The following is a 27,731-nucleotide window of genomic DNA, read 5'->3' as shown; positions in this document are numbered from 1 at the left end:
TGTCTCAAAGCAAAGCAAAATGAAATGAAAAACAAAGCCTGAGTCTGTAGCTCAGTGGTAGGGTATTTACTGAGCATGCTCAGTGTTAGATTTGATAACCAAGCAACCTGAAAATGTTAGCAGTAAGACCCCTATGTATGAAATGACATCAACATCACCAGTAAACATTGTCTATAAAGTTAATACCAAAAGTTCCACAGAGGAAATGTGAGTGCTTCAAAGGTGTCATAAAGCACACTTAGCTGTAACAAGCATAATTCAAAAACAAGAGTTTATTTTTCAAACAGTGGCTTAAAAGAAAATTTCTAATAGTCTGTTACAGAACTAGGAGCAGAGGAACATCAGCCACCTCTTTTTGGCAGTGGTTTTGCTAAGAACACTGGGTTTACCTTCTCTGCAGGTGTGCTATCTCCTCGGACTTCAAATATTGAATGTGGGCATCGTTTGCAACATCTGCCATGGTGTGTTGGTTCTTTCCTCTGTTGTCAGAATCTGTTTTCACTATGCAATTTCCTCTTTTCACTTTGCTCAAGAGGAGGGGCAGAAAATTGTGAGCTGGAGTATCACTCAGAGGCGATTCAGTTCTGCCTTTTCTCTTGGAGCATCAGAGAGGTTACAGGCCAGGGAAGGTCAACTTGTGCCTCACTTGGGGGATTAATTCTCGGCTCCAGAATCGATTCCTGGTAGAGACTCAGGTAATAACTGCTTTTACTATTTTTCTATCACATGATCATATGTACTCTGGAGAATTTTAGATGTTGTGGAATGAGAGCAGGAATGCTTGGGAAGCCCAGTTGTTTCAGTTAGATTTGGTTGACTCTGGCCGCATGTGAAAACTGGAGTTTGACATAGTTTATTTTCTTTCTGGGTGTACTGTGTCTTCTGCTGAGTGTTAAGAGAATAAGGTAGAGGTTCTATGGTGTTCATTACTCTTTAACCGGGTCAAATGTTAATGCACAATTCGTCTTAAAGAAATCACAATAGGAGCCAGGTAGATAGCTCAGTGTGTAAAGATGCTTGCTACACAAGCCCGATTGACCACCTGGGTTTTATCCCTGAAACCCACATAAAGGTGGAATGAGAGGACTCACTCGGAAACATTTGTCCTGTGGACACATGTGCACCGTGGTATAGACACTACCCCAAGATCAGTAATAATGAATAACAACTTAAAAATGAATTCTCTAATGGAAAGTTTCCCTTTTTTTCAAAGAGATTAGGGAAAATGTGAATAACTCCAGAAATCTTCATTAAAAACTAGAGAAGAATCGATTAATGAATAGTTTATTTCCCATATTGTCCGTTGGCTAACATCTCAGTTATTACAAAAACTTTAGAAGTCCAGCTTCTAAAATTTTCACTCAGGGTTCAAAACAAAAAAAGAGAGAACTGCAAATCAGTGAAGGAGCTAAACTCTGAGGGTAAAGGGAACTGACTCACACACAGTTTCTTTTTTTTCTCTGTCTCTCTTGCTGTTCTCTGTTTCTCTTTTTCTCTGTTTCTGTTTCTTTGTTGGGGCTACAGCCACATATGTGTTTGCAACAGTTTTACAATACAATGCGAGACTTGAGTTTCTCAGGGTCATCAAGGCAGATAATATTTACACACAGAGCAGTAAACTAAACCTAGTATAAGAAACTTTTTTCTTGCTTTTTTTTCTCCTTTAAAAATTTAAATTAGAAACAAGCTTTTTTTTTGACATGTCAATCAGAGTTCCCTCTCCCTCCCCTCTTCCCCTTCCTCCCACCAGCCCCCTATCTCATCCCCATTCTGCTTCTCATGGAGGGTGAGACCTTCCATGAGGGATCTTAAATGTCTGTCATATCATTTGGAGCAGGGCCTAGGCCCTTCTCCATGTGTCTAGGCTGAGAGAGTATCCCTTTATGTGGAATGGGCTCCCAAAGTCTATTCATATACTAGGGATAAATACTGATCCACTACCAGAGGACCCATAGATTACCCAGGCCTCCTAACTGACACCCATATTCAGGGGGTCTTGGTCAGTCCTATGTTGGTTTCCCAGCTATCAGTCTGTGATCCATGAGCTCCCCCTTTTTCAGGTCAGTTGTTGCTGTGGGTTTCTCTCCAGCCTGGTCTTGACCCCTTTGTTCATCACTCCTCCCTCTTTGCAACTGTATCCCAGGAGTTCAGCTCAGTGTTTAGCTGTGGGTGTCTGCTTCTGCTTCCATCCGTTACTGGATGAAGGCTCTAGGGTGGTAAAATTTTTAGCATCGATTGTTTAGGGCTGTAGGTCAAAGAGGGGGTCTAAGTTTAATTTGCACAAGAAACAAGACCTGGATCCTTTCAGTGCTCTGGCCTCAGTGGCGGCACAGACATTGAGGAAAGTTTACTTTTCCCTGAGGATGAACAAATGGGCTGATTACCTTTGTCTTTATCTTCTCAGAGGAAAGAGAATGGAGCAGTAAATCTCTGAGCTAAAAATCTTGGGTTACTAAAACAAGAATTTTGAGAATCTTTTAGTGCAGGGTTAGTTTAGGTTATCACTTCTCTACCTGCCAGGGTGGTAAAGCCAAGGACATGCTTATATTTTATATCCATCTAGGCAGCTATGAATCAACAATGTCGGGCGTGTAGTAATTCTATGTCCTTGGATATCTGGGAATGTCTTAGATGTGATGCTTTTGCCTGGTTCCTAAACACTGACCAAATACTTGCCAATAAACGTCATTGCAGGAAGGCAGATCTCTGCAGTTGCAATGGAGAAGGGAACAAGGAACTGATAGTGGGAAACAGGACTCACAGATAGCTAAGGAATGTAATCAGTTAACTAGGATCTGTTAATGGAGAACAGGTATTTTTACATAGCTGGGAAGTGTAATCAGTAAAACTCCAAATGCATGGGAGAAATTTGTTCCCAGTAAATGATCAGATGGTGCTGAACTGTGAGAAGTAAATCCCAAGTTTGTTACAGCAGGGAATAAGCTACAGGAAGAATCTACACCAAGAAATAGCCAGTTAATTCACAAGCTTATAATGCCAGTACAACTTTTGTACTAGTTTCATCCATCAGGAGAATCCTTAATTCTTTTGAGTTATCTCATGATAGATGACTGTATAATTACTGTGTGTAGCTTGTAGCAAGTTATCAATGTAAGGGGCAAGGTAAGTTACAAATATTTACTATTGAATAATACAGACACACACACACATAAAATCAGGTTTGATCCTTTTTTTTGCAAATTCAGAATACTTCTTTTATTTAGATTGAAAGAGAACTCATATATATATTTACCTACTACATTAATAAAATATAGACTTCTATATCCTCTTACAATGTCATAAAAATTGAGATTCCTGCTACAATTTTGTCTTTCTCAAGTAAAATTACAAACATTTTGATTCAAGTGAGAAGTTAAAGAACACATTCAGCCAGTTCTTAGTATTAAATATTTAGTCAACCTATTTTAAAAGCTTTATTCAAGATGCAAGTTGATTTAAAAAGTAAACCCTTTAAATACCTAATAAGATATATTTTCTTGTCAGCAAATTTAAAAAGCAATCCGTATCTTGGCTGACACCACTCATTTTGTTCCAATTAAAACGAAATATAAATCTGCAAAAGCAATTTTGGTAATTGCATGAGCAAAACAAATTCTGACAAAATGAAAGGTCCATTCATGTTTGCCTTAATCTTTGCTGCACTGCAAGCCTTGCTGGGAAATAGTGTGAATGTCACCATGACCGGCACAATACAAGAGGAAGCCCCACTGCAATTAACTCAAAAAGCACTCTTTGTCAAAACAGGCTCCTATTCCTATAAACTCTTTTCCAATGGCTATTTTAACTCAAGGTGACCATTCAAAACAAGGAAAGAAAAATGATTAAATCATTGTATTTAAATGTATAAAATATTCCTTACATCATTTAGAACTCTCTATAACACATCTCATGTGTCCAAAAGTTCAGATTTTAGAGAATTCTCGATGCCTGTTCTATCACCTACACAGCATTGACAAGAACATTGTTCTTGGAAATTTTTGCCCTTCAAGATAATGTCATTGTGACTCATTTGTCATTCAAATAAATAAGAATATATGTACATTTTGCAAATTCATATGTATAGTTATTTTACTAATATTTTCATTTTGTAAGGGAAACAACAGAAATTACATTAATCATTTCAGAATTTTGAATACCAGCAATTAAATATTTCCCATCATTAATATATTAGTGTCTACATATCTTGACTTTAGACATACACTTGATATTTAAAATCATATTAATATTGAAAGTCAGTAATTGATAGTTTTAAATATGGCTATAGGAAAAAGAAACAAGGAAAATGATGAGGAAGAACGTATACACTTTCATTGCAATAGAGACTCATTAGCCAGCATATTAACCCATATCATTTTATAAAGCCAGAATAATCCTACAATGAATTCCATTTTTACAAGAGGCATCATATTTATTTCTGTGTATGGGAAGTAAATGAACAGTTTCTCAAAGCACTCACATACAAACTGAAACCAAAATTGTCTTTCTGCCTTATGGTTTTGTCAAAGCATTCATTTTCTTGTTGTTATTCCTATCAGATATATAAAAATCAAATCACCTTTGTATGAACATTAAGTTAAAGATAAAATACAGGGCATACAAATGATGCTTGATATATACTAAATACTTTAAAAAATTTTAACTTAGAAACAAGCTTGCTACGCATGTCAGTCCCAGCTCCCTCTCCTTCCCCTCCTCCCCCACCCCCAGCAATCCTCCCAACACCCACACCATTCCCCCTCAGCTCCCCAAGGAGGGTGAGGCCCTCCATGGGGGATCTCCAAAGTCTGTCATATCATCTGGGGCAGGGCCTAGGCCCTTCTCCATGTGTCATGTGGAATGGGCTCCCAAAGTCCATTTGTACACCAGGGATAAATACTGATCTATCAGATTGGATCCTTTATGGGTATTAACCAATCACTGATGAGTGACAAAATTAATTTTTGTATAAGCTCCTCTGGCAATATCATACACTAGAAAATGATATGTGAAATGATCATGTACATGGAATAATTTGGGATTAAATTTCATGTTGTATCCTGTAATACTCCTCTCTATTGCCCCCATACCTCACCCATGCAATACCCCTTATTACTTTCCTGGTTGCCACAGTTACTTCAGGTTATGTAGCATGTCGGAAGACTTAGAGACAGGAGCCTCTAATGAGAGAAAAGATGTGTTTTTTTTTGTCTTTCTTTGTTTGGGTTACTCTATACTGTAGGATCTTTTCAAGTTGCATACATTTACCAGTCATGACTATGGAGAAGAATGTGCAGGCTGTGGCTGGTTGAAGAGGTTGGACATCTCAGGTGTTTGGGCTCAACCCAAGAAATATTTATATATTTTAGATCCCAAAATTTTAACCGTCTCCTATATTAACATTCAAATATTCTTTTTGAAATGGTGTATGGGAAACCTGGATAGATACACATGATGGAAAAGACTGCAAGAACATTTTAATATTCATGTGTTTATCAAAATGTGTAAATAATTTTAAAACAAAGAATTTTATTTATTCAGAAATCCTTGAACTTTTATTTGAATTGATAATTTAAAAGTGTTTCAGTGATTTGTGTTGGTAGCAATTTTGCCTGACAATTTTATATATTTGTAATATTTTAAATAAACAGGGTGTTTCAATATTGCAATGCCTTACTAGTATGTTTTAATTCTGTATTTCCTCATAGTAACTGCTGTGACTGATAGAGGTATAAATGACTTTAACAGAAATCTTCAGACTTCTCACTTCTAGTGGAAATCAGGGTCAGTCCGTGTGATTTAGGATGTTCAGATCACTAAAGGAGTTTATCAGACCTCACCCTTCCTACTCCACTGCAGCATCTGATCCAGGTCCCTTCCTAAAGGTGGACATTTTAACTTCTTCTCTAGAAATCACTCGAACTCGGCTTTTAACACAGACTGTACTTCACAACTCGCAAGATGAGTGATGAGGAGATCACTTACTCAACTGTGAGATTTCATAAGTCTTCTTCAGAGTTACAGAACAGGCCTGATGAGACTCAAAGGCCCAGAGAACCTGGCCACAGAGGTAAGTGTTTCAAGTGTCTGAATTCACCTGTTTTTTATGCATTGTAGCTCTTGGCATTTGAAAACAGTATCCTACTTGCTTCTATTAAAAACAGCAGTCCTATTTCTAGTTGTTAGCTGGTAACAAAAGAAAGACTGATGGGCAGAGCAGAATAATGGGAACTGGTAAGAAAAAGTGTTCTTGAGAATGGAGAAGCAAGAAGTGAATACATTCTGTCAAATTTGAGAAACCATTTGGGCTTCTTTTTAGTCTAGTAAAGAATTCTGTTAAAAGTAACATACTAGTGTCTGAAGAAACACCAAATATTCTAGAGAAATAAATCTTAAGGAAATGCAAAGTATGTTTTAGAAACAACACTTTTGCTCTAGCAGAGGGTGTTTTCACTGTTTTACATGTTTCCCAACATCTAATGCAGTGAAGCAACAAAAGTCATACATCAGAAGAGGCCATCTCTCCTTTAAAGAAGGATGAAGATGAAGAGAGTGTAGTGGAGGTAGGCATGAGTAAACTACACTGTGCATTTGACAAAAATATCAAAGAATATTAATTAAAATTTTCTATTCTATTGTTACTCTCACTTTGTGCACGCTCCAAGCTGAGAACTTTAACTGTGACTAGGTGGTACCTAGAGGTCTGACTTTTAGATTTCCAACACCTTGGGTTCACAAAGATGTTTAGTATTGTCTAGAGAAAAATAGAACTTATGGAAAAAAGGGAGAGTTGACTTCTAGGTCCCTTTCAGGAATGACCTGTATACAGGTCAGCTTCAGAACTGCCATGGTTCTCAAGAGCAGCCACCCCTCTTTCCGTCCTCTTCACCTTCAGTTAGGCTCTCCTGGTGGACCACATGCTCCAGTTTGGAGTTTTCTACTTGGATAGTGTCTGTGTCTCCAGTGCTTTCTGAAGGATGCACTTTGATCCTGTAGAACTGGGTGAAGGGCATGTTCCTGTCATCCAGCTACTTCTAGGCTGAGTTTGGAGGACTGAAAATATAAGGCCAAAGGAGAAAAAAGGTTGAAATCCTGTGAAACCTCATACCTGTAGGATTTCTATAGTGGGTACATTTTAGGTAGAAATGTATAATTTTGAAAGCACATTTTCATTCAGTTTGTATGATGGACTTCTTAAAAATTTTAAAGTCCAATGTCCCTTGTTTCCATGCTCTGCAGAATTTTAATTAGTAGTAGAATGTGGCCTTTTCATGGTGATGATTTTCTTGCTTTGTTTTGTTGAATTAAGAGTGTTCAGTCCGCTGGCACCTCATTGCTATACCTCTTGGAATCCTTTGTTCCATTCTACTGGTGGCCATTGCAGTGTTGGTGACATACAGTGAGTAACTGATACACATCTTCTTTGCCTTTGTAAGTAATAACTTCAAATGCTAATGCATGTAAAACACTGTGTCTATTGGTCTGCTTATAATCAGGGGATTTGACAGTTAGCTCTGGACTTTTTATGTTTTCTTCCTGACACTACAGTGTCCTGTTCTCTTAAATACCTAATCTAGTAAATCTGGGGCTTGGGTCCTGCCTTATTCTGTCTCATTCATGGCCATGTTCTGTCTTTGACCTTGGTATTAGTCTTCTTTTTGAGCTCAGGTTATTGTGAATCTTAGGGAAACATTCTGTGAGAAAGAGCTTTGCAAAAGAAATGACTTCTTTTCAGTTTTTTCTTCAATGTATGTTGAGGACATGGTTAAGTGAAAAAGACTAGATATTTACAGAGACATTAAAGCTTCAGCCTTCACGTCTTTAGAGGAAATCACTCCCAGGCTGTGCTAAAACATAATTATATGCTTGGATACCATGCTTTCCATCTGGTCCGATGAGAACTGTGCCATATTTTTCATGCTTATTAATTTAGATTTCCAGAGCATGCTAAGTGATTGTTGAATATTTTATTTAGGTATTTATTTGTAAGTATTGGTCTGTGAAAAATGAAGTAATTGAAAGATATATTACTTCTACCATAATTTTATTCAGCTGTATCATATACTTCACACTGAATTTGTAGATAGAAATTCATGTTTCCATTTTCATAGTGGGTTAATTGAAGTGTTTCTTTCTAAATGCCAAAATAACAAAGTACTGATATGTGTTGAATGTCAACATGGGCTTTCTCTTTTATCTTAAATTTCAATATTTATAACTTATCAATATTTTTGGTGTTATATGTCTGCTATTAATTTTAGTTTTTCAGTACAGACAAGAGAAACATAATCAGGAGAAGATTATAAACAACCTCTACCAAAAGTATTACAGCATTAAAAATGACAGCTACTTAAAAGAACAAATTTTTAATAATAAGTCTACAGAGTGTGATGCCCTCAAAGATCGTCTGAACTCTGTCAACAGAGAATGGAAGAGATGCTGTGGGGAAACTAAGATTGTTTTAGATTGCATACAGCGCACAGGTATGGAGGAGATATTGAATAAAGAATTACATTATTCTGCATTGCTTTTTCTCAATAAACTTTGAAGTCCAATTAGCAGATTATGATGGGGTTGCTTTACTTAATGTAGGGGCCTGGAATCCCAGAAATTCCTGTCTGATTTGGGAGAATCTTATATTTTCTAGAATTTCAATGGATATTCTGACTCCTAATGCCCCTAGGGGATGGAAAAATCAAGTCAGCACCCATGAGAATTCAGGTTGTTTTGGTACATGAGCAAATCCAAGTCTCCAAATTTGTTGCTGACAGAAAATGGAAATTTCCAGTAAGAGTCAATTTATCAAATATTTAGGCTAAACACTCAGGATTTACATACAGTCATAGAAGTGTGTGTGTGTGTGTGTGTGTGTGTGTATGTGTGTGTGTGTTTCCTTCTCCCTTGGTTTCAAATAGAAGGCTTGTTTGTGATGAAGGTATTCCTCCTGCAGTGCACATGGGAGCTTTCCCAAGGTGCCTACACTCATTAATCTCAATTAGTGACAGTTAATGATGCAGAAAACACAAAATATCAAGTGTTACAAGGAACTTTTCTTACTTTGCACCATGACTAATTGGCACAGCTTGTCAATATTTATTAAATATTTGTTCACAGTTTATGGTTAAAAAGAGATTTTATATGTTCTCAGAGTGTTGTGATAGTAGGAGTTGACAGTCTTCATTCAGAAAGACTAATATTATCTTTAAAACTGGCAGATTATAAAGTATATAACAGGAAAAGTAAAAGGAAAATCTCCAAAAATAATTTTTGAAGCATTCCAGACTCATTAAATAAGTTTATTATTATTATTATTATTATTATAGAATAAAACAATTGTCATTATTCAATGATAGCAGAATACTGTAATGCTTGTACTTAGGAGTCTGAGGCTGGGGGATTGTAAGTTTGAGTAGAGTCTAGGCAGCCCAGTAAATCACAGGTCTGCCTGAGCTACACTATAGCTCAGAAAAACAAAGGTTGGAGATAAAGTTCATTGATAGACCATGGCCATCCCCAACACCTCCCCCCAAAAAATAATTATACTGAGATGTTGCTACACAAACTGTATGCATTTTAATGTACTCAACCTAACACATATGGGCATGTGGGCATACCATTGGAGGCATTAACACAATCAAAATAACAAATCATTATCTTCAAAACCGTCTTCATGTGTCTGCTAAGGTAAGAAATTTAAGAGAGACCACAGCACAGCTCTAAGTGTACAGTAGCATGTGGACCACTGTGGGTACTGTGCATTACTCCAGATCTAGAATTCCATTATCTGTGCAACTGCCTCTGAGCAGAAGTGCTCATTTTCCTTCCCTCCAGCTCCTGGCATTTTACAAGCCTTTGCTTCATAGAACTGGGCTGTGTTAGAAACCTCTTCTTAGTGGAATCATAAAGTATGGTCCTGGGCCTGGCTTGTTTCACTTTGCATACTATCCTCCAATTCACCCATGTGTCTCTGAGAGACTTCCTTGCATACTTCTGAGAAAGAGAAGAGATTGAAAAGACCCTGCTGCCTCTTTAGTAATGAGTCTCATAAGTGATGTTGTGTTCTGACACTAAGTGAGTAGCAGGCAGGAGTAGCCTGGGAGATGAATCTTACTGCATGGTTGGTTACATTGATCAGCATCTCCATTTTGTGTGTTTGGATGTGAGATATGGTTTTATTCTGCCTAGGCTGACTTGGAATTCACTGTAGAGTTCAGGATGTCCTGGGTTTCACTACTGAGCCAAGGATGGCCTCATACTGATGTGATCCTCGTGAATTACTCTGTGGAGTGCTAGGGTTACAGCCATAAAACATGCCTGTCAAGATTTACTTCCCTTTAAAGACTAAATAGCTTTCCATTTTGTGTATTGCTACATTTTCTCTACATATATATATATATTAAAATTTAAATTTAAATTAGAAACAAGGTTGCTTCACATGTCAATTCCAGGTCCCTCCCCTCCTCCCCCGCCCTTCCACCAACCCCCCAATATCCCCTCATTTCCCCAGGGAGGATGAGGGCCTCCATGGGGGTGTCCATAGTCTATCATTTCATCCAGGGCAGGGCCTATGTCCTCCCCCAAACATCTAGGCTAAGAGAGCATCTCCCATTGTGGGTTGGGCACCCAAAGTCCATTTGTATACCCGGGATAAATACTGATCTACTACCCAAGGCTCAATAGATTACCTAGGCCTCCTCACTGACACCCCTATTCAGGGGGTCTTGATCAGTCCCATGCTGGATTCCCAGCCATCAGCCTGGGATTCAAGAGCTAACCCTTGTCAGGTCAGCTGTTTCTGGGGGTTAAACCAGCCCAGTCTTAACCTCTTTGCTCATCAGTCCTCCCTCTCTGTCACCGGATTTCTTGAGTTCAGCTCAGTGTTTAGCTGTGGGAGTCTGCCTCTGCTTCCATCAGCCATTGAATGAAGGTTCTGTTTCCCAGACTCTCTGGCCATGGGATTTTTCTCTGCTTTTTCACCAGGAAAGAACACTAAAGTTTTTTCATTATCTATATTGTGATAAACAATGCTGCATAGAGCATGAGTGTGCAGGGGTCTCAGCATTCTAGAAACTCAATTTCTGAGAGCTGTGAGATTTTACTTAATTATATAGTTTTAATAAATACATTTTTTCTGATAACAAAGTACCAGAAAAATAAGAATTGTAACCGTCTACCTTCTCTGTTGTAGGCAATCGTGTTGAAGGACACTGGTTCTGCTGTGGCATAAAATGTTATTATTTCCTCATGGACAATAAACCCTGGCATGGATGTAAGAAGACCTGCAAGGACTGCAGCTTATCCCTTTTGAAGATCAATGATGATGCTGAGCTGGTATTGTAGACTCTTAAGTGCTTCTTTATTCTTAGATTCCTTCTTTAGCAATTGGATAATGAGATTTGAGCCTAGGCAGGTATTTCAAAAAAAGAGAGTACTTCAGGGGTTGGTTGTAGGTGGTTTTCCTGTAATGTGAGAAAAAAATGATGCATTAGGAGTTTCCCAGTCCATTCCTTTCTGCTCTCCATTTGGTGTCAGGACACAGGGTCTCTTATGAGGAAACTCGTTATGAAAGAGATAGTTGTCTTTGAAATCTCCCTTTTTTATGAGTTTGCAAGAGAATTCCCCACAGAAGCATGCCATTCTCTGATGAAGTTTAACCATTTGGTGCAGCACATACTATGAGTGACCGTTATTTATCTCTGTAGAATGCCACCTAAATCCCCAGAAGCAGCTGTCTAGGGCTTGCTCTTTGGAACCCAGAAAGGAGGCTGCTTGAGATGGGTAACTAGGTTACCACAGGGAAAGTAACTGTCTGGTCCAATCTGCAAAATGGAAATAATGGGAGAACTGTGCAACTAAACAGTTATACCTGTTAATCCGTGGGATTTTCACCAAATCTGTCCACAATACTTACTTCCTAATATTCTTTATGTCATAAAAGATGTCTATGTTTACAAACAAGTATTTGAAAGAAAACAAAGTAGCCAAGATACCACTGATGTCTGATTTAATTTATTACTAAAAATACGTAATTATATTTTTTTCTAGAGAAATGCGTGCAGGATCAGTTTGAAACTTTGTCATTTAGAATATGGTGCAAAATTTGCATGCCACTTTAATACATTTAACAAATTACAGCACAAAATTATTTTTAATGTTGATAGGGTAAATATAGTTAAAGTTGAGACTGTAATCTAAAATATATTCTGATACTTAGCGAGATATCATGCCACTTGGATATTGCATGTTGGATACATGAAATGTTTTCATGAAGTTTTGTCATTTTGGGTCTGAACTACAGCATGGCTTCCTCTCTGGAGAATGGAGTTTAGGTCTAGAGATTTTCACATAGGACTTTTCATCTTAATGAATTTGCTTTGAAGACAGGGGACCATTTATGGTGAACACTTCCCACATGCTTCTATAGTGTTCTGGAAAAATTATTTGAATAATTTTATAAAATGACAGAAAGTATTTAATGAGCTAATGTGTAGTATATTCTTGGGAACCTGATGCAGGGAGATTATGAGATGAAGATTAGTCTTGCATATACACTGAGACTTTGTCTAAGAAATACAGTCACAGATCATTTAATGAATTGAGTATCACTGGACACTTGAAGATTTCACACTAAATAACTTATGAAACTGACATTGGCTTTTGATATAAATGAGCTACTAGTGAGAAACCACTTTAGAAAATGAACATGGAGGTACTGAGGGACAAAGGGACAGGACAGCAGAGAATTAACACGGTAATAGCTGGGAATTATTTTGGTCATTTTTTCTCACCAAACAGAACTATTATAAGATGTGTCGTTTCCTTTACAGACATTCCTTAAGTCCCAACTTCATCCAAGGAGTTACTGGATTGGATTGTCATATGGTTGGAAAGACAAAGAATGGGAATGGATTGACGATGGCCCATCTAAACTGTGAGTTTCCTGAACCCCCACACTCTAACGCTGGTGCAGGACGTGGGAGGGTGGTGTGTAAAGGCTTTTCTCTCATTTCACAATGCTCTCCTCAGTTTCTGTGGATTTCAGAGGTAAGGACAAGATGCACAGAGAAGTGTCTGAGCAAGTGTTAGCCAGAGAAAAGGAATGGTCTAGAAGTTGACTGCTAATAATGGAATACTGAACACAGCTCAGGATTGTGTATTCTCAGTTGCACAAGGCATAAAAAAATAACCAAAAACTTAAGAGCACATAAAGTCAATAGAGCATCATGACAGACACAGTGAGTATGAGTACCTCAGACATTCACTTGACTTGTTTCTGTAGTTTCTTATATAGTTATTTATAAATAAAAGAAAATGTTTATATATATTAATGTATATCTATCTATCCATACATATACATATATATATATCTACTTTCCATCTCATGGTGTTGTACTGTATAAGATCTAAGGTTTATGTTCATTTCTGAGGTGGTAGAACACTGTTCAATCATTTTCTTTATCAATAATATTTATCTTTCTTGAAATATATTGAAAAGGTTTGTGCTTTGTAGTGGCACATGCTTTTAATCCCAGGATATGGGAGGAAAGGAGAGGGGGAATCTCTGCGTTCAAGGCCAGCCTAGTATGTTGAGTGAGTTCCAGGGAAACCAGGGCTGCACGGAGAAACACTGTCTTGAAAGACTACCTGTTGTTGGTTGTTTTACTCTTTTGGGGGATTCTCAACCATGCTCCCAAATAAATCACACACATGGAGTTGTATTTTGAGTTTTAATTACATTTTTCCATAGAATATATTTTGATTAGGTTTCCCACCAATAAATCCTCCCTTATCCTCCCCATCTCCCTATACATCTAACTTCTTGTTCTCTAAACTCACTCTGTCCCCCAAACAAAAATAAAACAAAAAGTGAAAAATCAAATTAAACATGATACCCAATAAAAGAAAAAATACTAAAAACAAACAAACAACAACAACAAAAAACCCAACAACCTAAATCCAGTAAGGAAACTGTCTGTTTTATGTTTCACAACAGTGAGCTTACTATCTAGTGAATTTCCATAAAATCTTTTCATACATTCTTCCCATTGGTCAATCCACACTTTATCTTCTTAGGTTCCTTAACCTGCAGTACTTATCTACATTTGATCTTTTAATTCTCAGAATACCATCTCTACTTTCATATTCCATATTTATCATTCTTCTTTTTTGTTAATGTTGTTAGAAATACTAAATATTGAAATTTCTCCCTAGGAATACTATGTTTTTCATTAAATAATTTTGGTATCTAGTTGTATTTTTAAGTTGCCTTTTATAGCATTTAAGACTCATTTTAATTTTTGTTGTGTTGACATAGGAATTTATTTCAGCCAGGCTGGCCTTGAATTCCTCATTCTCATGTCTCCATCTTGAAAGTGCTGAGATCAAAGGCGTGTGTGACTGTTCCTGCTCTTTTTCTCTTGAAAGATATCAGCCATTCTTATTTTACATGTGTTAGATGATAATCCTAGTCTCAAGTTCATCCCTCTCTCTCTATGGTCTTATAACTGTAGCACAAATACTAAAAACCAAGAGACAGATATTGGGATAAAGCTGGAGATTGGAAAAGAACAGCAGCCAAGTCACTAGAGAGTTCTTATCTCTACCGAGGCCAGACCAAAGCAGGTGATCTGACCTCCTCAGAGTGACTTAGCTCCTGTCTCCTTCTGTCTATATTCCTCTCTAGGGCTAGGATTAAAGGCAAACACCATCACTGCCCATTTTTATGTGACTAACTAGTGTGTCTACTTGGATTAAAGGTGTGTGCCACCACTGCCTAGTCTTTCTGGCTAGCTAGTGTGGCTAGTTTTACACTCTGATCTTCATTCAAGCTTTATTTGTTAGAATATAAACAAAATATCACCACATTTCATGTTTTTGTCTAAAATAAAAAACAAGCTTATAACTAATATAAGAAAAACTATATACAATAAATACAATAGCAGTACACAATTTACAGGCAATAAATACAACAACAATGTTTAGTCCCTTTGCATTTGACAAATTCAAAGAAATTATTCCATATCTATCTTATCTTGGCGAGTCCACAAAGTTGTACCTAATTCAAATTCACTTTTTCTTATAATTTTCATTATTTAGAGAAAATATTCCATTATCTATCTTATCTTGATGAGCCCAAAAAGTTGTACCTAATTCACTTTTTATTCTAATTTTTATTATAAAATTATCTTTTAATGTCTCTCAACCTTTTACACTTTACAACTTTTTAGTGAGTTTCTTTTCTGAGTCTGGTAAACAAGAAAAACTATAACTATCTAATATTCAGCTCCCTCAGAGTCTTGAGAATGAAATACTATCTATTGAGTAAGCAGGAAGTACAAGAAATGGACTTCCAAAAAATGTGAGACATGACAGAAACAGCTAGCTGCATGAACAGTCACCCAAGGTTCTCCAGCAACCTGGGGCATCCATCTTTTGACTAAAAGCCTAAAATACTTGACAGAGTTTTTATGAAGCAGTATTATTGAAGTACTGTCCTGCTTTGTCTTGGCAAGTTTTGGCAGTCACTCTCTTTTGTGTCCTGCTTGTCCAATTGGGATAGCATATTGTCAGAAGTCAAGGCAAAGGCACTTTCTTGCCCACTGTCTTACTTTTGCCACAAAGAAAATAAAATCCATGTGGAGTTTCTTGGATGTCCCTGATCTTCTCTGAAGTACATTGGTGCTGCCAGGAGCAGACATGTCCCGTTGTATTAAAAAGAACATATGTCATTAAAACATCTTAAATGTTATATTCTGTAGATTTCTGAAGTGTTTGAAGATGACCTGTTTATCTGAAATAGATCTCTTTTTGACCTTGAAAACAAACATGAGACTGCAAGTTTGATTGTAATATGTGACTAATTACTAAATGCATTTCTTTATTGTCCTATATAGTCCGTAATAATAAATTTCAAGAAATAGAAATTTGCACTACATTGTTAAATGAGCTGTATAGGTACAATGAACAATATTAGAAACATGTACAGTATGTTTTAACAAAATTAATCTCAAATTTGTATCAATGTATAACAATATACAAAATCCAATTCCATGTAAAACATTTAAAACTAGAAGTTGTTTTTTAAAAACAAATTCAATAATCTACTTTCTATCTTTTCATATATATATATCCTTCCTTTTTTCTTTTCAGAGTAGATACAATAATCTACCTACCTTTTTAAAATCAAAAAAGAACCTTGAATCTAATCTCTTTTGTTTTTTTTTTCCTGAGTCATTAGTAATAGCAACTTTTGACCAATCCCCCTAAACATTGATAAATATCCTTAACCCAATGAAGACCAAAAACCACCTACCCTACCTCTCGGGAATGTGGGCATCATGTTGTTAAATTTACTTCCTGCTGTCTGAAGGCAGCAGTATCTCTTGGGGATCCTGAAAAGAAAAAAAATTGAGTTAATTGTCAAGTCCTGGGAGAGATAGCTGTATCATTTGTTGTCCAGTTTCTGCATAATGGGAAAGGTGAGGGCTTGTCCCAAGTCCTGCTGGAGTAGTTTGGGAGGCTGGATCATCTCAGCTAGCCACCTCAAAATTGTTCTGAGTAGATTGTAGTTCAAATCCGCCGATCTTTAGTGTTTTTCAGTTTAGTGGTATTATTATTGTGGGACTCCATCTTCCTTTTGGGGACTTCACAGGTCATTATATTAGGCATGGTCATAGTTCACTGGAGAAAACTGATAGAGATTCAAACCTGAAGTCATGTACAGGAAGATAAATTAAGCCTTTTTATAGAATGAGTTAGTACTCTATATGACCATTAATATCATGACAAAAACTGAAAAACATATATATTAATCTTTTAAAGTTTGCGATAATATTTATTGTAGGGAAAGATTTTATGTATCCTTAGCACTAACCATTCCCATGTGGGTCTATTCAGGGGTACATAGAACACAACTGGGGGACAAATAGAGCTGGTGGGGGTAGGAATAGACACACTTTCTCTTTGGGTTTCTGTTTTGACCTGGAGGTCAGTGTGTGGACCTTTGGTTCTCAGCTTTCTGGCTTTTCAAGTAAGTGATTTCTCTGTCAACAAAATATCATAGGGCATCCATATTTTGTGTAGTTTAATATTTCTGCATCAGCTTATGCCTTAAGAAAAGTTGTTGCTGGGAGGTGGTGGTACATGCCTTCAATCCCAGCACTCGGAAAGCAGAAGCAGGCATATTTCTGTGAGTTCAAGGTCAGCCTGGTATATGGAGCAAATCCTAGGACTGGCTCCAAAGTTACACAGAGAAACAGAGAAACCTAGTCTCAAAAACAAAACAAAACAAAACAAAAACAAAAGAATCCAAAATAAAATAGGAGGAGAAAGAAAGAAAAGCTGTTAAATTAAAATATTTGCTTTTCTTCTTCTCTTCCATATCAGATGACTCTTCAGACATGAGAAACAGATTAGATTTTACTTTAATAAGCGTGCTTGCATTTAGAAAAGGAGAAAGCCACACTCCATCTCCAAAGCCAGCTTTAATCTTTAATTGGAATGGGACTACAAAAAGACCATTTTCATTGCATGTCTGTAGAGAACAATTGAAACAAACATTTGGGAAGATTTATGAAAATTTACCCTGTTATAAATGTGATATACCAATCAGTCAATTCACTCTTTTTCTTGGATGATTTGTCCTTTTTCTTCAGATGTCTCATTTGTCCAGTGGTCTTCAGACTCCTTAGCTGGATGCCTTTATTCTCCTCTAAGGACAAAAACAAAACCATTCTCCACCTCTTATTTTGGGGAAATTCTCTTTTGGCAAGTTATATCTGATCAAATGAAAAACATTTATTAGTTTGATAGGTTAGTTTATATTAAATGGCCATGCTGCATGATGAACTATCACCTATTTTGGTTTATCCTAAAAAATAAAAAGAGATCTCTCCTGTTCAAATAGAATCTTTATCAATTGTGATTATACCCATAGCTTTTCTTCTCCTGTGAAAGCAAAAGCAAAAGCAAAACCCCTTCCCCAACATAACACATTTCCTGGTTTCCATTCTGAGGTCAACACATCTTTTTTTTGTTTAATTAATTATTTATTTTTTTATATCATTTTTATTTTAATTTTACATAGCTTGTTTTACATGTCGATCCCAGTTCCCTCTCCATCCCCTCCTCCGCACTCCCCTTCCCCCCCCCCCCCAGCCTCCCACCCTATTACCAATTCCTTCCACATAGGGGATATCTAGAGTCTGCCATTTCACTCTGGGTAGGGTCCAGGCATTCCCCTAAGAGTCCAGGCTGAGAGAGCATCCCTCTTTGTGCTATTGGCACACGATGACTGTTTGTATTCCAGGGATAGACACTGATCCACTGCTCAAGGCCCCATAGGTTGCCCAGGCCTTCTCACTGACACTCACATTTGGGGGGGGTCCAGATCAGTCCCATGTTAGCCTCCCCGCTGTCAGTCTGGGGTCCAAGAGCTCTCCTCTGTTCAGATCAGCTGTCTCTGCTGGTTTTGCCAGCCCATTCTTTGCCAATTTGCTCATCACTCCTCTCTCTCTGCCACTGGGTTCCTTGGGTTCAGTTGAGTTTTTAATTGTGTGTTTGCCTCTGCTTCCATCAGTCACTGGATGAAGGCTCCCAGATGGTTATAGACATCAAGTTCATTATCAGGAATGGGCATTCGAGGTGGTCTGTGAGTTCGAGGCCAGGCTGGACTGAGGTCAACACATCTTTAAAGTATAATGGTTGATTTAATTCTGTAGCTTTTTCTATTATTTAGTGTCTCTCTGTAGCTGTGATTCCTTTCTCAGTAGCATTTAGAAAATTCAAAGTTAATAAAGCATTATGCAATTTATTTTTGGGTGTCTTTATTATTCCTTTCTGTTTATTTAGCATAACCTTTAGAGTTCGATTTGAACTTGATATAACTGCTGGCCCTGTCAGGGAAGTCAACCAATCACCATGTTTCAGTCAAGACTCATTAGTTCTCAGGAGGGGGAGGAAAGAGGAAAACAAAACATTAGTCACAAAGCCTTATCTATGACTGTATTCCAAATCTCATTTTTTTCTTTTTCTTTTTGGTTTTTACGAGACAGGGTTTCTCTGTATTGTTTTGGAGGCTGTCGGTCCAGCCCAGCCTCGAACTCACAGAGATCCACCTGCCTCTGCTTCCCGAGTGCTGGGATTAAAGGCGTGCGCCACCACCGCCCGGCTCATTTTTTTTCTTAAAACGCAAAAATAGGAGACCCTACCCTATATGATACACATTTATTTATTTTTTATCTGTGTTCATTGCAAAAAGAATCATTGGAAAACATAGTTAAAAATTATATACTAGTGACACTAAATTGTATTTTACTTGAGGACAAAAAAACTAACTGTGTAAAACAGATGAGTTGATTTGTGATCAAGACATTTCTATTTTGTATTTTTATTTCACCTTTTATTTCTGTGTAAATGTATGCACGCTTGTGTGTAAATGCCATGCAGAACATGTGTAGTTAGATGGTAGCAGAAGGAGTCACTTCTCTCTTTATATTGTGTGGTATCTGGTCTGAACTCAGGTTGTCAGGTTTGGTGACAGTGGCTCCTATCCACTGAGTTATGTTGTTGGCCCAGGGCCATATTTTTTGCCTTTTTTTATTTTTTAAATTTAAATTAGAAACAAGGTTGCTTCACATGTCAATCCTAGGTCCCTCTGCCACTCCCTCCCCTCCTCCCATGCCCTCCCACCAACCCTCCCATCCTCTGTGCCCCAATCCCCACTCCTTTCTCCAGGGAGGGTGAGGCCCTCCATGGGGGGTAACTATAGTCTGTCATTTCATCCAGGGCAGGGTCGATGCCCTCCCCCAAACGTGTAGGCTAAGAGAGCATCTCCCATTGTGGGTTGGGCACCCAAAATCCATTTGTATGCCAGGGATAAATACTGATCTACTACCCAAGGCCCCATAGATTGCCTGGGCCTCCTCACTGACACCCACATTCCGGGGGTCTGGATCAGTCCCATGCTGGATTCCCAGCCATCAGTCTGGGATTCAAGAGCTAACCCTTGTTGGTCAGCTGTTTCTGTGGGTTAAACAAGCCCAATCTTGACCCCTATGCTCATCAATCCTCCCTCTTTGTCTCTGGGTTCCTTGAGTTCAGATCAGTGTTTAGCTGTTGGAGTCTGCCTCTGCTTCCGTCAGTCATTGGTAGAAGGTTCTGTTTCCCAGGGCCATTTTTTATGACTTTAGAGAAAATGAAAAACCCTTAATGATACTCTTATTTTTAGTTCCATGATCTGTAAATTATGGTCAATGATTTTTGTTTTAAAAATCATTATCTGCTTTAGTGTAATATTCAGAAGTAAATAACTGCCCATTATATTTTTTCTTTTATAGTAATTTGACATGGCTGAAATCAGTACGTTATACAGGAGGCTGTGCATTTCTCAGTTCAAAAGGTGTAGATGATGAGGACTGTGGTAAAACCCATGGCTGCATATGTGAAAAGAGAGTGGAGAAATTCCCTGATTCAATGTGCAGCGCAAGGTAAAGATGTGCAGGAAGGTAAAAATAGAGATCTGTGTTTTGTTTCCCATGATGATTTGGGATGACTTAACAACTGAGTATTTTATTCACAGGTCTCAGTTGGCTGTGCAAGCTGAGTGAGGAGTTGAAAAGGGAAGGTATTCTTCTGAAATCTGGCTTAATAGAGCGGCAGCCTACTTCCTTCCAGGTGCACAGAGCAGCTGTGTCTGGAGAACAGAGCACTGTGCTCCTAGCCCTGAGCAAACACACTCTTTATTTTATGAATGACACACAGAACCAAATAGAAAACCCTGATAATAGCACACATATCTCATTGTTACTTGGACAAACCATTTCTATATCCCATGACTTTGACAGTATAATTAACAACTATGATGCAGTTGTTGATTTCTGTTTCTTTGTTAATTGGTTGTTTAATATTTGATATTTTTTACAGATAGAAGAATTTATCTCTAAAAACATTTATTTTCTGTAAAATATGATTTCAGACTTGAAGTTGCCAAACTAGTTCAATGAACCCATACAACCTTCCATAGTCCGTATGTTCTCCCCTCATTTTTCTGATACATCTGATAAGTTGAAACCCTATAGATATTAATTTAATGTCATCGGGATGTGATGTCTCAGACTTACAATCTTATAGATGCCTGAGTCTGAAGGCTGTGTTACCTACATAGTTAAATTTTTGGGCATCATGAGCTATAGAGTGAGATTCTGCTTCATGAAACCTAATAATTATGACAGTGATATTACTAAGCTGTCCATACATCATTTTTAGAGACAAGCTATTTTTTTTACAATATCATACTGAGATGAAAAAAACTCAAGAAATGTCGTATTGATATAGTAGTATGTTGTAATCTATAACCCATATCCACATTTGTCATTTTCTGGAGTATATCACTGTTGGTTAGAAGCATGCAATGCATTCACTTGTAATGTCCTTTAGTTCTGAAATGGTTCCTGACTTATGCTTTTTTCTGACATTAAAAATGTAAAATATGGTGTTGGAGTATGTGTGTAATATAATGTTCCCACTGTAGATCATAAAAATATACACATTTTAACAAATATGTATACCTATTGTAGCACCATTGAAAAGAGTTTTGAGTCACTCTGACACAAGCTAGAGTCATCTGTGAATTGGTACTCTCAATTGAGAAAGTGTCTACAGAAGTTCTGACTGTAGGCAAGCTTATAGGGCATTAGTGATTGATGTGTGAAAGCTCAGCCCATTGTGCATATTACTACCTATGGGTTTGTGTTCCTGGGTTCTGTAAGAAAGCAGTCTGAGCAAGCCATGAGGAGCTCCCAGAAAGATGCACTGCTCCATGGCCTCTGAATCAGCTTCTGCCTGCAGGTCCTGCTGGGTTTCAGTGCCCATCCTGACTTTAAAGGACTGTGATGTAGAAATATAAACAAAGTAATCCCTTTCCTTGCCAAGTTGTTTTGGTCATAATGTCTATCACAGCAATAGAAACCCTAACTAAGAAAACCATCAAACTCCAACAAGGCTAGTTTGTATCTCCCAAAAGTTCTTTTCTGTTTCTTGCCAACCCCACCTGGCCCCAGGCAAGCAGAAACATGCTCTCTTGTACTGCAAGTTAGTGTGGTCTAGTCCCGAGTGCCATATACTATGCACAGATTTGTATTTGACTCTATTTTCTCTGATTAATATCATTATACTTATTATTATATATCACCATCATCATTATCTTAGCTCAATCATGCTTTTTTTCACAGTTAAAAAGCACATATTTGTTCACAAATAACCATATTTCATCTTTCACATGTGAACACATGGTGTCCTTCTAAGTTTTAACAATTTTGAATAAAGTTGGCATGTAAATTTGTGTGCAACTCATTGTGTGCAGATACATTTTACTTTTTGTTAGTAAAAATTTAGATCTCTCAAATCAAAATTCTTATGTTTAGCAAAATTTCATTAATAAGGAACTTCTAGCATGTGTCACATGGCTTACATCATCTTACTTTGTCTGCTCCATGGGAGAGGTCCTTTTGCCTCTGGTCTTTGACAACACTTGATATTATCAATAATTTGGAATTTACCATTGTGATGAATTGAGGAATTCTCATTTCTCTAATATCTAAATGATATCGACCATCTTTTCATGTACTTTTTGATCAGTCATATATTTTCCTTTGTGAAATATCTGTTTGCATTTGCTCACCTCTTTTGGGATTGTCTGTCTTCTAGTTGTAACATTGTAAGATATTTTTTGTGTAGATAATCTGAATGAAAAACCTTTGATAGATGTATATGTTATAATATTTTCCTACTGTCTAGCCTAAATGTTTTGAAATATAGCATTCAATATAGAAAATTTGACATTTTATAGAAGTTTGATGAGGTGGAACAATCTTTTTGCACACTATGAATATGTTTTACTTTTATTGGCTATTAAGGAGATGACTGATTTGTAGCTGGGCAGGAGGAGGTTAGGTGGGAAAACCACACTAAGAGAATGCTGGGAGGAAGAAGGGCAGAGTAAAGGGCAGAGGAGTAGCCTGCCAGAGGGAGAGAAAGCACAACATGCCTGAGAGGTAAATGCCACAAGTCTCTGGGCAGCACATAGATTAATGTTAATGAATTAATTTAAGTTGTAGGAGATACTTAGTAATAAGTCTGACCTATTGACTGAGCATTTATAATCAATACTAAGACTCTTGTGGTTATTTGGGAACTGACTGCTGGGACAGGAAATCTTCACTTACAAATGGTACCCAAACATCTAGCACTCACAGCAACATAAGACTCAAAGCACACAAAAAACGGAGCCAAAATGGGCTTCCTACTCTCATGTTTCTTATGTTAGCTACAGTAAGGAGAAAACACTAATAATCTAAGGGTTTTCATGACAGAATGTCTGCTCCTGACAATTCCAAACTACTTCAAAAAAGGATGATGGACATGAAAGAACCTCCATTTGCAGTTTGCTTCCTTTATGGCAAAAGCTAACGATTTGGGCAAAGGAGTTGAGCCTTTGCCTCAATTGCAGACAGCATGCTGTCCAAAACAAAGAAGCAACTGGCACATGTTGCCAAGACAAGTTAGGACAGTCCTTCAAAATCCTTTGATTCACAGAAAAGTCTGGCAGATATACTGGGCCTGTAGAACAAAGTTGGATGCCACAAAATTATAAAAGAACTTTGAATGACTGTCCATGTAGCAAGGATGTCTCTATTGTTAAGTATTATCACATCCTTATGGGGTCTTTGATGGAGTTGAGGACTGGATAGTTATAGTTAAATTTTTCCTTAGCTATGATAAATGGTAAATAAGCTATTAAGCTTTAGACTCACAAAGATAAGATAGACAATAAAATATTTTCTCTAATATTATCATTCTTATTTGACAACTGTTTTTGTTATATACAATTTTAATATGCCAAAATTAAAACCTTCCTTTTTAATTAGACAAAAGGGGGTAATGTTGTGGAACAATCTTTTTATTTATTATGAACATGTCTTACTCTCATTGGCTAATAAAGGTCTGACTGGCCTATAGCTGAACAGGAGGAGGTTAGGTGGGAGAACCAGTAGTCAGTAGGAGGAATGAATGCTCTAGGTAGTCACCACCGAGGTTTCTCCATGTTCAAGTAATTGTGTAGGTGTTGTCATCAGCAATAGGGCCCTACCATCAGTTTTTGGAGAGCAACTAATTGCCTTGGCAGTGGCTTTGATTGTTTGGGGAAGTACATGAAGCCCCTTTGTCCAACAACTTTATTAGATGTAACCCATTTCAGATACTGGAAAGTTCACTTTGTGACAAGAAATACCAAGTTGGGGCTCTGGCTCTGCCAGTATTTGGTGATTCCATTTAGATTATCTTAATATATATTCCATGTATACATATATAGCAGCTTCCATGTGATCCCTCAAATGGCCCTTAGTTTTAGATGTCCTTCCCACATTTCATCTTTACCCTCCCTTTCTCCTTCTGAACATTTGATTCTCCCATTTCAGTCCACTCCACTCATCCATAACTATTTATCCTATTTCTGCTTCCTACATTGATTTATCCCTGCCCGAGTTCCTTACTCTATGGCTAGTATATGGTTATATGGATTGTAGACTTACTGCTAAATTAACTGGTAACATCCACTTATAAGCAAATTTATGCTGTATTTGTAGTTCTAAGTTACTTCATTCTGGATGATTTCCCCCCTAGATCTGTCCATTTAACTGCAAATTTCATTTGTTTCTTATTTAAATTGGAAACAACTTCTTTTACATGTTAATCCCAGTTCCCTCTCCATACCCTCCTCCCCTGCCCTCACTGACCCCCTATTCCATTCCCTTTATGCTCCCCAGGGAGGGTGAGGCCTTCTGTGGGGGATCTTTCAAGTCTGTCATATCCTTTGGAGCAGGGCCTAGGTCCTCCTCCATGTGTCTATAGGCTGAGAGAGTAGCCCTCTATGTGGACTGGGCTCTCAAAGTTCATTCATGTACTAGGGATAAATACTGATCTTCTACCAGAGGCCCCATAGATTAACAAAACCTCCAAACTGACACCTTTGTTCAGTGGGTCTGGAACAGTCCTATGCTGGTTTCCCAGCTATCAGTCTGGGGCTCATGAGCTCCCCCCCCATGTTCAGGTCAACAGTTTCTGTGGGTTTCCCCAGCCTTGTCTTGACCCCTTTGCTCATTACTCCTCCCTCTCTGCAACTGGATTCCAGAGTTCAGTTCAGTGTTTAGCTGCGTGTGTCTGCTTCTGCTTCCATCAGCTACTGGGTGAAGGCTATAGGATGGTATATAAGGTAGTCATCAATCTCATTATCAGAGAAGGGCATTTAATGCAGCCTCTCAGACTATTGCTTAAATTGTTAGTTGGGGTCAACCATGTAGATCTCTGGACATTTCCATAGTGCCATATTTTTCTTTGAACCTATAATGGCTCCTTCTATTATGGTATCTTTTTTTTTTTTTTGCTCTCCTCTATTCTTCCCTTGACTTGACCTTCCTGGTCTTCCCTGTTCTCCTCTCCCCTCCTTCCCTTCTCTTTCTCCTAACTTCCTCTCCCATCCCTCCGATACTCCCAGTTAGATCAGGAGATCTTGTCCCTTTTCCCTTCTCTTTGGTACCGTGTAAGTCTCTCTTAGGATCCTCCCTGCTTCCTAGCTTCTCTGGCAGTGTGGACTGTGGGCTGCTACTCCTTTGCTCTAGTTCTAAAATCCATATATGAGTGAGCACATATCATTTTTGTCTTTTTGTCACTGGGTTACCTCACTCAGCATGGTTTCTTCTAGTTGCATCCATTTGCCTGTGAATTTCAAGATTTCATTGTTTTTATTATCTGAGTAGTACTTAATTGTGTAAATGTACCATATTTTCTCCATCCATTCTTTAGTCGAGGGGCAGCTAGGTTGCTTCCAGGTAATTGCTATTACAAATAATACTGCTATGAACATGGTTGAACAGATGTCCTTGTTGTATGAATGTGCATCTTTTGGGTATATGCCAAAGAGTGGAATTGATGGATCTTATGGTAAACTGATTCCTATTTTCCTGAGGAACCACCATATTGATTTCCAAAGTGACTGTAGGAGTTGACACTCTTCCAGCAATGGAGGTGTGTTTCCCTTTCTCCACATCGTCTCCAGCATAAACTGTTGTTGGTATTTTTATTTTAGCTGTTCTGACAGTAGTAAGAAGGTATCTCAAAGTTGTTTTGATATTGCATTTCCCTGATGGCTAAGGATGTTGACCATTTTCTAAGTGTCTTTCAGCCATTTTAGATTCTTCTGTTGAGAATTCTCTGTTTAGTTCTGTACCCCACTTTTAAGTTGGATTAGTTGGTGTTTTGGTGATTAGCTTCTTGAGTTCTTTGTGTATTTTGGGGTTGGTGAATGTCTTTTCACTTTCTGAGGGCTGCTGTCTTGTCTTGTTGACTGTGTTCTTTGCCTTACAGAAGCTTCTCAGTTTAAGGAGGTTCCATTTATTAATTGTCAGTCTTAGTGGCTGTGCTACTGGTGTTATGTTCAGTACCGGTCTCCTGAATCAATTCGTTATAGGGTACCACCTTCCTTATCTTCTAAGAGGTTTAGTGTGGCTGGATTTATGTTGAGGTTTTTTTATCCATTTGGACTTAAGTTTTGTGCATGGCAATAGATACAGCTCTATCTGCAATCTTCTACATGCCAGCAGCCAGCTATGCCAACACCATTTGTTGAAGATGCTTTCTTTTTTCCATTGTACAAGTTTAGCTTCTTCATCAAAAATCAAGTGTTTGTAGGTGTGTGGGTTAATATCAGGGTTTTCAATTCAATTCCATTGGTCTACCTGTCTATTTTTGTGCCAATACCAAGCAGTTTTCAGTAACACAGCTCTATAATAGAGCTTGAAGTCAGGGATGGTGATGCCTCTGGACGTTCCTTTATTGTACAGCGTTGTTTTGGCTATCCTGCGTCTTTTGTTTTTCCAAATAAAGTGGGGATTGTTCTTTCAAGGTCTGTGAAGAATTGTGCTGGGATTTTTATACCAGAAGCACTACCTATTTGTTCAGCTGCATGCAATAATCATGTCTACCAGACTAACTCTGTATTGTAAAAAAGTCATGTTTCCAGGGTGCCACATCTTCACCATGACATAACTCAGACGACTGGATCACAGCTTTGCTTTGTCTGTCTTTTGTTCTTTTGCCTACTGTCCAAGTTAGGTCAATCCTTGGGATCCCATGGGGGTATAGATGAAGAACTGTATTCATAGAGTCTGGTGTGCTCACTTGTAGGGACAAAATGGAAGACAATAACAATCTCTTCCTCAATAACTGGCAATAGTCAACAGTTTCTCAGACAGGGATACTGTCTCATGACTCTCCATGTAGCTCCTGCCTCATGTGCTTCTTCTGCATAATCCTGTATCCATTTTTAATACAGTGGGTTTTAGACTTCTCCTAGACCCCTCCTTGGGCTGCTGTCACAGTAAGTAGCCATCTTGACACTCATAAGGCTAGTATTGTTGTTGTAACCAACCTACATTTTCACTTCACAGCTACACAAGAGCAGCTGCAGCAGCCCTCAGCCAGGTTGCATACTGCCAGTGTTCTCTGCCTGACTGTGCTATGCAGTATCAGCCAGCCTCACATTTCAGTAAATCATCAGCAGACTTGGTGAGACAACTCAGAATTCTTAAGGAATTGTACTAAATCCACAGGGATAACCCCAACCAAGAATCTAGGCAGTGGTGGAGAGGGTGCTTTTAATGCCCTTCCCCTATAATGAGATT

The 27,731-nt window shown here is 38.0% G+C and overlaps 1 protein-coding gene across 1 annotated transcript; it reads left to right on the top strand.

Annotated features, from left to right (window-relative positions):
* The first annotated feature begins 539 nt into the window (after positions 1–539).
* LOC101841890 (killer cell lectin-like receptor 2) lies at positions 540–21,488 on the top strand. The gene is made up of 8 exons (XM_013115488.3): positions 540–695; positions 5,908–6,067; positions 7,307–7,396; positions 8,259–8,480; positions 11,186–11,328; positions 12,825–12,928; positions 20,334–20,483; positions 20,576–21,488. Exons 2-8 carry the CDS (start codon positions 5,959–5,961, stop codon positions 20,601–20,603), a joined length of 846 nt encoding a protein of 281 aa, XP_012970942.1. The 5' UTR covers positions 540–695; positions 5,908–5,958; the 3' UTR covers positions 20,604–21,488.
* The last annotated feature ends 6,243 nt before the right edge of the window (positions 21,489–27,731 follow it).

The sequence above is a fragment of the Mesocricetus auratus genome, unplaced genomic scaffold (genome assembly GCF_017639785.1).
Source record: "Mesocricetus auratus isolate SY011 unplaced genomic scaffold, BCM_Maur_2.0 Super-Scaffold_100001, whole genome shotgun sequence".
Lineage (NCBI taxonomy): Eukaryota > Metazoa > Chordata > Mammalia > Rodentia > Cricetidae > Mesocricetus > Mesocricetus auratus.
Note: the sequence above shows the minus strand (reverse complement) of the source record. Positions and strands in the feature narration are given on the sequence as shown.

Coding starts and splice junctions, on each gene's coding strand:
- LOC101841890 (XM_013115488.3), top strand. CDS start 5,959: ATGAGTGATGAGGAGATCACTTACTCAACTGTGAGATTTCATAAGTCT. Junction 6,068..7,306: donor CAGAGAACCTGGCCACAGAG/GTAAGTGTTTCA, acceptor TGTTGAATTAAG/AGTGTTCAGTCCGCTGGCAC. Junction 11,329..12,824: donor TCAATGATGATGCTGAGCTG/GTATTGTAGACT, acceptor TTTCCTTTACAG/ACATTCCTTAAGTCCCAACT.